This window comes from Mesoplodon bidens (assembly GCF_964165515.1).
Source record: "Mesoplodon bidens genome assembly, chromosome: 2".
NCBI lineage: Eukaryota > Metazoa > Chordata > Mammalia > Artiodactyla > Ziphiidae > Mesoplodon > Mesoplodon bidens.
This window is the reverse complement of record NC_138177.1, coordinates 73,672,451-73,687,283: the sequence shown is the minus strand read 5'-3', so window position 1 is coordinate 73,687,283 and position 14,833 is coordinate 73,672,451. Positions and strand designations below refer to the sequence as shown.

Genomic DNA, 14,833 nt, shown 5'->3' with positions numbered 1-14,833 from the left:
CCTATGTTGCTTGAATTTTTGTGTGGCTACAGAAAACAGTTAGGACCCAAGTCAGAAACTATGAGGAGTTTAACTTTAACCAATATTAGGAAGATATTTCTAAGTCAGAGCTGTCTGCAGATGGATTGAATGGTCTTTTAAAGTGATGAGTTCCCTGTCCCAGAGCATGGTCAGTAGAGGCTGCATGACTCTGGAGAGATTAAGTACATGTATGATGTCCAAGGTAAATGGTGGAACCAGGAGCCACATGGTCTTTTAACCCTGAGGTCAGGCTGTATCCAGCCTCTGCACGCTGTGTCACTGCACGTATTGGCTCAGCTGCAGCATATTTAACACTTTCAAAAGGAGTTTTACTCAGTAGGCTCTGTGCCCCCTCTATTGTAGGGGTGTTGAGCTCATATGGCCCTTCTTAGTGTGTCTGGGCCTGTCTGGGCCAGCCTGCAGGGGCTTTGTTGGCAGGCAGCTCCTATGAGCCTCTTGGGAAAACAAAATGACCTGGTGTGGTAGGGTTGGTGGGTTCCCAGGGCCACTATTCCCAGGCCACCAGGGGATGTGGTTGCCAGGGAAACTCTTGGGCAGTGCACAGAGCCGGGAAGTAGACATCCAGGTGGGGTGGGAGGTGGAGCCCAGTGCGGTAGGGCTGGGGATGCTCAGTGAGGTTCCATTTGCAGTATAGCATATCTCGCCCATATACCCTCCCAGCTCAGCCTCTGAGGGACTGGGGCCAAGCCTCAGGGGACGGAGGAGCCTGTATTAAATGGAAGGAGAAAATCTCATGGAAAAAATCCCCTAGCAGATATGCTATGAGAGCGGGAATGCAGGGCTCCCCATCAGCTTGGGTGGCAGCAGCCATGCCCGCAGTGGAGGGAGGTGGAAAGCACAGAATGGCAAGGAGTGCACACATGATGTGTCCCAGGCCACCAAACACATGGAGAAGGCCTGTGGGGTGAGGGTCCAGTCCCTTGCTGGTGGGTGCCTGCACTGAGATGCAGGGCACCAAGGGATCACCAGGGGCAAACAAAACCACCCCAAAGTTGAAAAATGGAAAAGTTGACAGAATGTGGGTTTCCTGTCTTGACTAATGTCAGCCCACAAATAGATGTGGCTGACGTGGCTTACAGGAAACCCTCCCTTTTCCTCACCTTGGCTCCCTCCAAGGATTCCCACCCTTGTAAGATTTTTGGCATTGTCTCCTCCCAGTGGTACAGCCTTTTTCAACTGGTCCTGGGGATAAGACTCAAGCCTGGGTGCCCTTAGGCATCCATGATAAGAAACAAGCAACTTCCCCCTTATACATCAAGGGTGGTACTAGCTGTGTACCTTCCTTGGTGGAATCAGGAAGAGGGTCATTCCAGCCCATTTCTGTAGGGCTTAATTCTCAGATCTCAGTTGAGAAAGGTTGGATGATCCTTCCCAGCTGGAGAAAGAACCCTGTCCTTAGCTGGGTCTACCTAAGGCAAAAATCCTGGAGGTGAAAAGGCACTGGCCACCTCCCAGCAGAGAGAGTTTATGGAAACCTAGTGTTTAGTGTAACACAAGTTGGAGTAATTTGGGGATTGACTTGACTGGAAAAATGGAATGGTTTCTCAGTGCAGTGGAGTTCACTTTGCACCCACACTGTCCCAAACTAATCTTATGGGCATTTTCCTCATTTCTTGATTCTCCTTTCTAAGAGGTGTCATTCATTACTTATAATTTGTGAATAATATAGTATCTAATATAAATAAAAATACCAAGAAACCAGTCACAAATTAACGATTTCCGTGCGTAACTGTCAAAGAGCACAAACATACTGCCAGTAAGAAAGGAAAGAATTGTTGAATCAAAAATAACAGAGAAAGAGCAAGTGGGCTGAGGTAGTAAGGATGGGGAAAAATGTAAAACACGCACATGAAATAAAAATGGGACGCTACTAGAAGCAGGAACGAGAGGCAACCTTGGGGCAGAGGACCCAGTCCAGAAGTTTATTCTTGTTGCCCTGGGCGCCGGCGCCACAGCAGGGTTAAACCTGAACTCTGGCGGCGCCAGGAGCTGGCCGACTGGCTCCTCCCCCGCGGCCCGCCCCTTCCCGTGAGACCCCGCCCACCGGCCCCCACCTGTTCGCGTTCCCCCGCCCGCCCCGCGCCCCCTGGCGGAGCGAGCCTCGGCCCTGACCCCGGTACCAGCCTCCTCCCAAAAGCCTTGGCATTGAGGGAACCACCTACCGGCTGGCTGTTTCTCCCTATCGGACGGGGCCTTCCGCGTCATTGCTGGGATCCCAGAGCCTGGCCCGCCTAGAGCCGGTGCTAGAGAGTTAATGCAGCCCTGCCTCGGACCACACCTCACCTGCATAACTCCACCTGCCTGGACACCGGTTCTAGGTCCTCCCATAATCATCCCGCGGCCACAGAGGGGCTGTAAGTGGCACCCCCGGCCGAGGAGAGAGGACCCCAGCCTAGGCTCACGTCATCCCCCTACCTTGTCCACTAAGGCCACTGGAGGCTAAGTCTGAAGGGGAGCCCTTTAGGAAGGAACTTTTATTGAGCTTTTCTGAGAAAATTATATGTAAAAACTGAGTGAGCCGTTCAACTTCACATTCCAAGCCCTGTTGATATAAAATATGAGTTCCTGTGCAAGATGAGAAGAGGGGCTTTGTGGAGGGAGAAAAAACCAAATGCTCCCTCTTTACAGTAAAACACACACACACACACACACACACACACACATTACCATGCATTCTCACTGAAAATACAATAAAATGTAATGAAAAAAATCACATGTAACATCCCACAGAAAACAATAGATGTATTTTCCTAGCATTTTCTATGCTTGTTATACATCTATGTATTTTTAATTGGTAACATCCTATATAATACCTTTGTGTGCTCTTTTAAAAAATATTACATCACGACTATTTTCCTACCTTATTATAGTCTTTGAAGGATGATTTTTTAAAATTGTTGCCTAACTACCCATCATATTGATGTGCTATGATTTATTTAACTGTTTAAACCCTGGACATTTGCTTGGTTTCTGATTCTCCACTGTTGTAGAACGCATCATGCCGAAGAATCTTGACATAATTGATTATTCCATTAGAATAGCTTCCTAGAAGGTGAATTCCTGGGTTAAATTTATGAACTTGTAAAGGCTCCCCTGACATACTATTTAATTGTTTTCCAGAAAAATGGTGCTAATTTTCCTTCTTGCCATCAGTATGAAACAACCCATCCACCCCACCACAAACAATAACAACTTTCTTCAGCATCGAATTATATTTATTTAAATTTTTGTCAATTCTGGAGGAGAAAAAGCAATTCTCCTTGTAGTTGTAATTTGTAGTTCTTTGATTTGAGAGGCTGTGTTTTTCATTTTATTGGTTATTTGTATTTCTTCCTTTGTGGTTGTCCGTTTTTATTTTTAGCCTATTTTTTTTTTTACCGAGGAGATGAGTTTTTCTGATTGGTAACTAAGACTGCTTTGTACAATAGGGATATTTACCTCTTCTCATGTTTGCTGCAAATATTTTTCCTAGTGTAACATTTGCTTTTTAAAATAAATTTATATTTTTTGAAGGACAGAAATCCAGAATTGTATGTATAATATAATCAGATATACCAGCCTTTTCCTTCACATTTCTTCTCTTCTAAGATTATAAGCTTAACAATTCTCTCCCATCTCAGGACTGATTAAATATTTACTTTGTTTTCTGTAGTTTGTTCATGGTTTCTTCTTCTACATCTGACTCTTTAATCCACCTGGAATTTATTTTGGTGGCTGGTGAGAGGTGGGGTTCTAATTTGATTTTTCATCCAAGTATCCAATCTTCCCATTAACATTTATAGAATAATCTACTCCTTCCTAATTGGTTTTTTCCTCAAATATTGGGTTCTCACATACTAGGATTTATTTCGGGAGTTTCCATTAGGTTTCATTGATCTGTCATTACTGATTTTTCAGTAATGCCACAGGGACTTAATTACCTTAGTTTTGTAACACATTTTAATATCTAGTGGAGAAAGTCCCCATCAAAGGTCTTCTCTTTCAAAAACAATTAAGCTATTCTCTTTTATTTATTAAAACATCTTCAGAATCAGTAGGTTTCCACCTTCAAATTTCTAATTTTGTTTGTGTTTTCTTTTTTTCTTGATTAGATTTATTAGAAACTGGTATCTTTTGGATTCACAAATTCTGTTTTTCTTTTTTTAAATTCATTAATTCCTGTCTGTTATAAAGCTAATTTGTTTTGAGGCTTGTTCGTTCTTCTAATGAATTCAATTTATTTTCATGCTTTTTATTTTAAATGAAAAATCTTAAGGATATTTTTCATCTGAGAACAACTTTGGTCACATCTGAGTTTTAATATATAGAGTTGTTATAATTTTTCAAATAGTCTTCAATGGTAGTTTTGAATAATTCTCTTTTGACCAAGTTGTAATTGAGGAGACTGCTTTAAAAGCCCCCCCGCCAAAGTTTCCTTTTAATTGAAGTTTATGGCCTTGTTGTTAGGCCTTGTTGTTGTTGCCTGAAATTTTTTTTCTGTTGTTTTGAAACGTGTGGCCAAGAAGTTGATTAATTTTTGTAAATGTCGATGGATGCTTAAAAAGAAAATGCATTATTTGTTTATAGTCTACAAAGTTCAAAATTTATCAGTCAATTAAAACATTAAAAACTCAGATCGTCTATCTCCTTATTTATTTTTGCATAAAAGTTCACAGTTTTCCTGTGTATAATATTTTTATCCATATTAAATGGTTCCTTTGGACCATTTAATGGTTTTGGCTTTGAATTCAACTTGGTTTAAAATGAGGATTTCTACTCAATTGCCGTTTGGTTTGTACTTAACTAATAAATTTTGCTATTCACTTATTTTTCTGGGTTCTTCCGTTTTAGGTACCTCTCTTGTAAACAGCGTAAAATTAAATTTTGCTTTTAAATCCTATCTAAGTAAGGGACATTGTCTTCTAATTGGGGAGGTAAATTCAATTATGTTGATTGTTATAAATTTTAAGTTTGGTTTCCTCTCATCTTGTTTCAGGCTTTCTGTTTTTAAATTCTTCCTTCCTGCTTCCTTTATTTTTCTGTCTCTGATGATGTTTGTGTGTCTCATCCAGGAATGTGGAAAATGCACATTCTCAAGGTAGGGAAAAGCAAGGCTCTCAGGCAGGGGGTTGGGGGTCCCGGGTCTGCTGACCCCTGGCTCCATGACCCAAGGCACATTGCATAACGGTAACCTCCCTGGGCCTCCATTTCCTCACGCGTAGGATGAAGATAATGATAGTCCCTGTACCTCATAGAGCTGTGGTCTGGAGTAAGTGAAATAACACCTGGCTGATGCTATCGTTATCATTATTATACTTACAAAATTCTCCCTGTGGTTGCCTTTAGCTTTAAAAAATGATTTAAACTATATTTCTCTAATTATTAAAATTGAGACATAAGGCTTTTAAAATTCTCTTCTACTTAAGGTGATGAATTTATCATGCTTTTACTAATCCTTCCTAGACAACTTCTCTCAACTTTTTTTTTTTTTTTTTTTTGCGGCATGCGGGCCTCTCACTGTTGTGGCCTCTCCCGTTGCGGAGCACAGGCTCCGGACGCACAGGCTCAGTGGCCATGGCTCATGGGCCCAGCCGCTCCGGGGCATGTGGGATCTTCCCGGACCAGGGCACGAACCCGTGTCCCCTGCATCAGCATCCGGACTCTCAAACACTGCGCCACCAGGGAAGTCCCTTCTCTCAACTTTTTAATCTGAGAGTTAGCAACCCTCTCATTATTATGGAATTATTATTTTGTTGCATACATTTACTCTTTCCAGAATCTACTTTTTCTTTGACATTAGAATTTCGTTTTACAATCATGTTTAAATGTAGTCTGGATTTCATGTTTACCTGGTTTCAATACTGTCTACCTGTCTTTCTTTCATATAGTTCCATTATTAAGATCTTAATCGTGATTCATCCCTTGGTCAACGGACACACAAGCTCCCCCAAAAAGTGTAGGTTGTAGCCTTCTGAGCCCGCAAAACTCCAAGAATGACTTTTGTTCCTCTTGTTTCCTCATGTAAATGACACGAATGCCCTAATGTCTCCTGGAATTTAGGGTTCTGAGGAAAAGTCAGCTCTGTGTTGCCTATGTGCTTCTAGGATTGTTTAACCTTATGATTCAGAACATTTTCCAGAAAAAAAATTATTTTTCCCCCTATTCTAAGTGGAAAACAGGAAACTTTTTGATCTGAATAATCTTAACCTCCCCACCACCGCCCTGGCAGGCCAATTCTGATAAAGTTTTCTTCATGTATGTCCTTGATTTTGCTTTTATCCAAATCATTCTGGTTTCTTCCTCCAAAATAACTCTAGAGCTAGGATTTAGCCTTGATTCTGAAGCTTCCAATTCTGTCCTATTCACCCTCTTCTCTCATCTCTTTGTTCTTGTCTTCTACATTTGGAGAGAACTTTGTTTGTCCTTCACATTCCGCATTTTAAAAAATTCAGTGCCCCAATGTGGATTTTCTTTTTGCTAAAACATTTTCATTTTCTGTGAACTCTAGGCTTATGTGAACCAGATACATTTTCATTTCATATCTGTCCACTCCTCTCTATCACAGAGATCACATCTTCTTGTACCCTGTAAGGGATGCCCAAGAATTTTCAAATGTTGCTTTCTGTTCCTCATGATTAAACGTTATTCTGCATCTTCAGAATTATTTTCCTCTTTCTTAATGCTGCACTTTTGTTTCAAGGCCTCCTGTATGATTCCCCTTCCCTCCCCTCCTCAGTCTCCCCCACCCACCCCCTGCCGGGAATTCATCTTTGAATTAGGAGTGATCTATCCAGACCTGGCACCCGGCAGCAGGATTGCCCTAGGCTGCTCCTCTGCCCAGCGGGGTGCTGATTTCCCCTTCCTCTAGCTAGAGGGCAGGGTTCCAGTTCTAGCAGGCTTCAACCAATGTGACAGGATACTTTCCTATCCTTACTAACTAGTCCTCTCATTCCCCAAACCAGTGGTTTGTATCCTCTAAAGTTATGGACTCCTGCTAGTAAAAAATTTTTGAGCATGCACCCTCCCCCTGCTATATGTATATTTATTATAAATTGTCCACATGTATTACAGTCTACCTGCATATTAAGATTAGCAAAGATTAATTTTCTTAGATAAAAATAACTATGAATAGAAACTCTGATCATTTCTTCCCGTCGTCCCAGTGGGTCACTGTGCACGTGTTACACATCGGAGGTTGTGCCTGGCATCAGAGGGCCCGTGAGAACCCATTGCTCTCAGAGCTCTTCCCAGCTCTGCCCAGCACACAAAGGCTCTATTTGGGCACGTGTGTCAACCTCGTGCTATGTACTTCCTTCTGTAGACCTTCTCTCTGCTTCCTTCTTGGAGCTGAAGCCCCTGGCGGAGGTGGTAGGAGATTGTGGGAAGGAGACGGGGAGGAGGAGGGAACTGCTCTTGCTCCCAGCTTCCGGCTGGTGCAGACCTGGGTGTCTGGGACAGAAGCAGAAGAGACTGGAGGAAGGAAGCCTCTTTTTATCTTCCTTATGATGGGAGGAGTGGCTCTCTTTTAATGAGAGAAAGAATGGCCACTCATTGTTTTTCTCCAGTTCCAGCAGCCAGGTCTCCAGAATCCATTTTCTCACGAAAATGCCAATATACAGACTTAGATGAAAGTTCACACCATCACCAAAGACCTGTTGATAGGCTGGAAGGCCTGAGATACTGACACAGCCTGTGAGCAGAACTTGGAGCCTCAGGAGAGAAGAGGCCAAAGGGATTCCAGTCACGAGGGTAGGAGGTCATTTACAAAACTTGGCTCGGGATCACAAGACTCAGCCCACTCTGTCAGTGTCATGGGAGGCCTTGTCGCTCCTCCCAGGGAGATAAACAGCCACATGTGAGCTGGCAGACTTCGTTCAGGGCGTGCCAGGAAAGCCCCCTTCCTGCCTTGCTGCCTTTAGGCCTGGGCCCCCCCGTGGTCTCTCCACCAGCTCAGCTGCTTGGCGTGTGACAGTGTTTAATGAGGAGGTTCCTCGGATGGGCTCTGGGAGGCCTGTGGGAGGCGGGCACGTGGCCAGGAGAATCCCAGAGAATGGCGAGTGCCACACTGTCAGGCCTCAGAACCCATGATGCAATGTTTCACTGGGGTGCGAGAAAAACAAGCCTGCTGTTGATGCCGCCCTCCCAGCAACCAGGCGCTGCCCTCCCCATAGCAGGCTGTTCTGGGTAATTACTGATTCCCTCTCCCTCCTTGGAAGGAGGAAATGTGAAAAACCTTTATTGTCACATAAAAGCCAACCCCAGATATGAGAAATGTCTTTCAAAATGAGTCTTGCTGAAGAGGGATTTCCATAGCAACTTCAGAAGTGTGTGTTCACAGCTAGAGATGCATCCGGGCTGATGAAACCCACCTGGAATGTGAACAAGCCCTGCTCTGGGCATCAGCAGAGGGGAGTTTTTCTAGAGCCTGTCATGCTGCTATGTGACCTTGGGCGAGTCCTTTACTCTCTCTGCTGTCTCAGATGACAGAATTGTCATTGATCAGGCTGAGAGAGAAAAACGGAATCTTGCCCACATTGGACAGGGCAGGTCCTTCCACCCTGGTCCGAGGCTTCAGTCCTCCAAAGCACCGCCTGCCTCCAGTTTCTGTCCGGTCTCTGGTTGAATAATTCCTATCTCAGTCTCTGCCAATCTTGCTGATTATTTGACATTGGGGAAGGACAATGCTCATTTAAGCTTGATTCTAAAAGAAATTGCTTGGTCTTTTTAAAAGAAGCACTTTGCCTGATTAGGAAAGAATATACTTACTCATAAACGCTTCCACAGCTCCATAGGTCAGATTCCTGGGAAAGAGTCACTGGGACGCTGCGATTTGAGTGTGGGAGGTTTGTTGGGGCTGCTCTCAGGATCAACACCCATGGGGCCTGAGGGACATAGGACTGGGGAGAGGGAGGGGTTGAAGTGCCATGTGATCCCTCAGGAGCCCTGGAGCCAGGAAGGCCCTGCAGAGCTGTGAGGTAAAGGGGCTGGGCCTTTCAACTCCTACACTGACAAGTCATTGGATGCTTGCTGCCCTGGGCAGGAGGCTTGATCTTAGCTGAAGCAGCTCCCTTCATCCAGGGCAATTCTGCCACAGCTGACAATCCCAGCTGAGGGAGTGAGAGCCTGGGCCGAGAGGGGGCCCCGGGGTGGCATACCACAGCATCCACTACACTCGGGTATGTTTGAATTTAACCTGAAGGCAGCCCTGAAGACAGGGTGGTAAAATGATTAAAAGCACAGACATCAGAGGCAGGCAAAACAGCAAGACTGGGATTTAAGTGTCAGTCTCAGTGGCTGTGAGACGCTCAGATCGGGAAAGTCGCCAGGGGAGTCTAGGCCACAGTTTCCTTGTAAGTGCAGGATTCAGCCTGGGCTGGTGAGACAAACATGAAGTTCAGAGTCAGAAGCAAGTTCAAATTCTGGCTCCATATTTACTGGCTCTGTGACCTCGGGCTAGTTACTTTACATCAGTTTCCTCCGCTCTAAAATGAGGACAATCACAGTGCCTCTACCACAGGGCTACTGGGAGGGCAAATGGAGATAACAGTGAAGTATTTCACACAGAACTGGCACAGGGTAAGCTCCCAAAAAACAGGGGCAATGATAACACCCCACGTGTTTTAATATATCTCATGTGAGATCTAAGCACAAGCCTTTTGGTCAAAGGGTCTTTTCACAAGAGAAGGGGAAGCTTTAGGAGAACCTTTGATTTGCTCGTTGCTTCTCTGTGCCTTTGCCTTGGACTTCAGCTGGGCATGTCAGTCATCTCCGAAGACAGAGGCCCATGGTCTGATGGAGGCCAGGTCAACCCAGCCCCAGTGTGGAGGTCATAGAGTGTCATTCAGTGCCAAATAGCATGCAACAGAGTACTCTGCAAACTACACACTCGGATGATGAAGCATGCTCATCATCCGATAAAAAATCATCACCCAGACTTCTGACAGGTTCAATAAACAATGAAACTCACTTGCTGCTACTTTGTTCCATGTTTGCGCATCTGAAAAATGGGGTAATGATACACACCAAACAGGGTCGATTTGAGGACGCGGAAGATTTCAAACACCTTAAGGGGCTATGCAAATTCAATTATTATTGCTGTTAGAAGACTCAGCTTTGATCAGTTAAAAAGGAAAACAGGAAGAGCATAGGTCCACATATAGTAGGAATTGGTTTGTTCTAATTATGAAAAGGCAGCCACAAGATTCCCAAGAGTTATCAAGAGATCTCCGTTATTAGTATGAATAGTCACTATCATGATCACAGTGTATGCTTCACATACGTTATCTATTTGACTCCAACAACAAATCCTATAAAGTTGGTATTATCCCCAGCTTGCAGATGAGAAAACTGAGGCCCAGACTGGCACCATATTGCTCAGCTAAGGGAACTATGAGGAATCTGGGGTTGGAACCCAAACATATGCTTTCTCCATTGCAGAAAGAGTGTCTGCTTACCAGAGAAAATTAATGAAGCCTGGTGAGTTATGGTCCTACTTAGAGCAGATGTTATAATGTCAGCTGCTGAGTAATGATGGGGTTCTGAATACATGGGTATCGTGGGTCCTTCAGGCTTTGTATGTGAGAAATGTCTCCCAGCATGGCACTGGCTCTCAGAGACTGACCCTGCCATGCGCAGGGGTCCCTGTCTGGTTGCAGCAGAATGGCCTCTTTATCTGACTGTGTGTCTGCTGGCCAAACATCTGAAAGAACTGTCTGCACACAGAACATTTCAAAATAGGTGGGAAATCTGGTTCAGTGAACCCCTGAGATATTGTTAGACTAACTCTCCTCCAGACTTCTTTTGCTTGTTTTATCCCTCCTGGGACACTGGTACATGGAAGATTTGATAATACAATTTTTTTTTTTTTGTGGTACGCGGGCCTCTCACTGCTGTGGCCTCTCCCGTTGCGGAGCACAGGCTCCGGATGCACAGGCTCAGCGGCCATGGCTCACGGGCCCAGCCGCTCCGCGGCATATGGGATCTTCCCGGACCGGGGCACGAACCCATGTCCCCTGCATCGGCAGGCGGACTCTCAACCACTGAGCCACCAGGGAAGCCCTGACAATATAATTTTATGTGATAATGAATGAAGGGTGATCTGAGTAAATTACACAGGACGCTTGACCAGGCCTCCCAGCATACTAAAAATAACCTCTCTCAAGTAAATATATATCTACCTTCTATCTCAAGTGATCCTCACTTTAAAATGAGGACACTGAGGCCCAGAGAGGTGAAGTGACTTGCTCAAGTCTCACGGCTACTTAGGGGCAGAATCCAGGTTTTTAACCTCAGTGTTCAGACTCCACATATGAAATCAGAGAAAATGAATATCCAGGACAAGCTTGAAAGGGAGAGGAGTCAGTAAGGGCAGCTTGAGGATGGCGGTGGAAACGGGTAGCCACAGACCTACCCTTGAGCCTTGATGATGGCAGTTCTGAGGGGCTGGCATGATGCCCTAGAGCCCCAGATCTCTATTAGGCCATATCCCCCTTCTCTCCTACCAGCCACCAACCTCCCAAAACAATGTTTCCCAAAGTATGTTCCAACAGTGAGGTACTTCTCAAACTTTAAGGTGCATACAAATCACCAGTGAACTTGTTAAAATGCAAATTCTATTCAGTAGTTCCAGGGTGAGGCCTGAGATTCTGCAATCTAACAAGTTACCAGTGATGCTGATACTGCTGGTCTGTGGACCAAATTTTTGAGGAGTGAGGCATCCATAGTGATGTACAATGAAAAGCGTTGGTGGGTGAATACTCTTGAGAAAATCTGGACTAAACAAAATTAAACCAGTTTCATTACTGCAGGACTTCTCAGAGCCTTTAAAATGCTAGCGAACATCCTTAATCTCCAAGAGGGAGAGATAATGCAGAAATTGCAAAGTGTTATATGTGAGAAAGGGGTAATGATATAACCAGAACGCTTTGAGATATACTGGTTTATAAAGAATAGGAAATGAGGATTATATATGCATTTTTCCCAGCTTACCTTGGTTCCAATGTTTCAATGTTGCAGTTCATATTCAGCCCCAACCCGGTGCTCTCCTCTCCCATTTTCTCCTGAGGTGTCTGGGTGCATGCCTGTTTCTTCCATCAGACCACATACATCTGCCCCCCCCACCCCGCTCCTCCTCCCTTCCCCCATCCCAACATGCGCTGTGTGCTCAGAGGCCCCGGTCGAGTGGAGAACCCGACCCGCTGGAATACCTTTCGCAGACGCGGACGGTCCAGGCAGCGATAATCCACAGTGAGATGCTGAACACGAGGAGCACGGTGCCGGGGCAGATGGTCATGAGGGTCTTCATGACGAAGCGCGTGTTGAAGTTGATCTTGTTGAGGGCCCCGATGCTGCGTGACGAGGCGTCGGTGAAGAGCTTGCTGTGCAGTAGCATGACGCGGGCGATCAGGTACAGGCGCAGGAACATCGGGATGGACAGGATGATGTCCACGTCGGCCTCCGCCCGTGAGGGTGTGTAGGAGAAGGCCAGGCGCGCCGTCCAGAAGAACTTGTACTCACCAGGAATGGGGTGGATGGCGCACACCAGCATCTCCAAGCTGATGTAGAGGATGCGCTCGTAGGTCATGGCTATTCGCCAGTCGTCCGCGCCATTGTCGATCACGAAGAGCTGTGGGAGAAGACAGCCTGTTAGCACAGCCAGGATGGAAACACACAGCGGGGGCGAGGGAGGATCCGGCAGCTGATCCGCCTCAGGGCCCTCTTTGGAGGCCTCGCCTGGGTGAAGAGAGCCCTGGACAGGGAGTCAGGAGACCTGGCTAAGACACGTCAATCTCTGGGCCTCCATTTCTGTAAATTGCTTCCCAAGATTCCTTCCAGCTCCAAGGAGCCCCTAAACAGGTTGCTTCATGACTAGGAAGATGAACAGCTTGCTTGTATTGAACACAGGTCCCTGGGCCCCTGCCAGGCCCTGAGCTGAGCCCTGAGGGGGATGCAGAGATGAAAAAGCTATGTTTCCTGAGTGAACTCATAGGGCTTCACAGACTCCTCTTCCCACTGGGAGAAAAGTGCCTGCTGGCAGCACTTTGCTCTCTGTCGGTGGTGGGGTGTTAGTGGTGTGGGCCCTGGAGCCAGACTGCCTGGGTCTGGATCCTGATCCCAACACGAACTAGCTCTGTGACCTTCAGCAAGTTACTGAGCCTCTCTGTGCCTCAGTTTCCTCATCTGGGGACAATGATAATAATACCTGCTGCATAGTGGTCGCTATGTGGCTGCAATGGATTAGTACGTACAAAGTGCAGAGAATCCTGTCTAGCACCCAGCTCTGTAAGTATTAGCTATTGTTATTTTTAGCGTTATTAATCCATGGGGTCTCTTTCTGTTCATGAGGGTTGGGCTCAGTGATGTCTAAGCTCCCTTCCAGCCCTAACCTTCCTTCCACGACGATGAGGCTCCCACTGTCGCACCAGGAGGACTGGCAAAGCAGCCGAAACAAGCCTTCACTGAGCATCTGCTATGTGCCCAGCCTGGGCTCAGTGCTGGGTTCGCATACTGGGAAGGCCCAGGCTTGTTCTCAAGGAGGTCCCACAGTGGGGGGTCTCCCACACCCAATGACTGTGAAGGGGGCCTCACGTTCTTCCCCTCCATGGCCCCAGTCTCCACATCTGTGAAATGCAAGGCCTCTGAGGTCCACCTTGGACATCTGAAGGTTCTGATTCTTAGAAGGTGAGGTCTGCAATCAGGGGCCTGTGCTGGTCATGGGGACCTCCTGGACAGGTATGCGCCTCACTTATGAGAGGCGATGGAAGCATTTATCCTCATGATAATCCTGGGAAGGATTCATGGCCAGAAGGAAATTAGGCTGCGTTAGAAAGAAGTTAATGTTGGGGCCAGGATTGGGTGGAAGAAGTTTGATTTAACCTGGAAATACACCCTTCAGCATGGAGGGAGTAACAGAGAGTTTGGGTCAGCGTGGATTGGGCGTGCTGGTTGAAGGCTGAGCTAAGCCTTGCTTGTCCTCACACTTCACCCCACTTTACAGGGAGCTTAGGAATGGAGAGGCCCTTTACTCTGTGTGTCCCCGTTTCCTCTGCAGTTTGGGCCAAAGGAACATTCTGCTGTGTTTTGAAGTTAGTCACCAAGCACCCTTCTCTTCTCCCTCCTTCACTGCCTGCCCTCTAGGCCACCATGCCCACAACCAAGGACCCAGGAGAGAAAACCGTGGCACCCATGTCTGGGGCCTCTGAGGGTAAAAAGGGCCCATCAAGGGATCTGTGTTGGGGGACTTCCCTGGTGGTCCAGTGAGTAAGACTTCGCCTTCCAACGCAGTGGGTGCGGGTTCGATCCCCGGTAGGGGAGCTAAGATCCCATGTGCTTCGTGGCCAAAAAACCAAAACATAAAACAGAAGTAATACTGTAACAAATTCATTAAAGACTTTAAAAATGGTCCACATCAAAAAAAATCTTAAAAAAAAAAAAAGAGGATCTGTGTCATGTCTGAGACAAATTCAAGGTGAACCAATCAAGTCACATGACTTGAACAGGGGTCTCCTGCTTGCCTTACTTTTAGGGTGTGCCTGTGATATTTGTCTGCCTCATGGAGCAAGTGCCAGGCAACTCAGTGGGCTGCCCAGAGGCAAGGGCAGCTACAAAAGTGCACAGGGAGGGGAGGCAGCCTGTGAGAGCACCTCTCTCACCTTTCTGGACCATAGTTTCCTCTTCCTTCTGCCCTGGGACCTCACACAGCTATCATGGGGAGTAAGGGAGATAATGGGTATGAAGGGCTTCATAAACTACAAAAGATCATTCATTCATTCATTCATTCAACAAACATATGTTGGAGGCCCTCTATTTGCCA

At 46.2% G+C, this 14,833-nt stretch overlaps 1 protein-coding gene across 1 annotated transcript in view; it reads right to left on the bottom strand.

Annotated features, from left to right (window-relative positions):
- Positions 1 to 14,833, bottom strand: part of KCNN3 (potassium calcium-activated channel subfamily N member 3) — a gene marked incomplete at its 5' end in the record, with an annotated part of 169,818 nt that overhangs the window by 46,877 nt on the left and 108,108 nt on the right. The window contains one exon of the mRNA XM_081224313.1: positions 12,228 to 12,646. Within this exon, the coding sequence (XP_081080439.1) occupies positions 12,228 to 12,646 (419 nt within the window). The remainder of the gene's footprint in view (positions 1 to 12,227; positions 12,647 to 14,833) is intronic.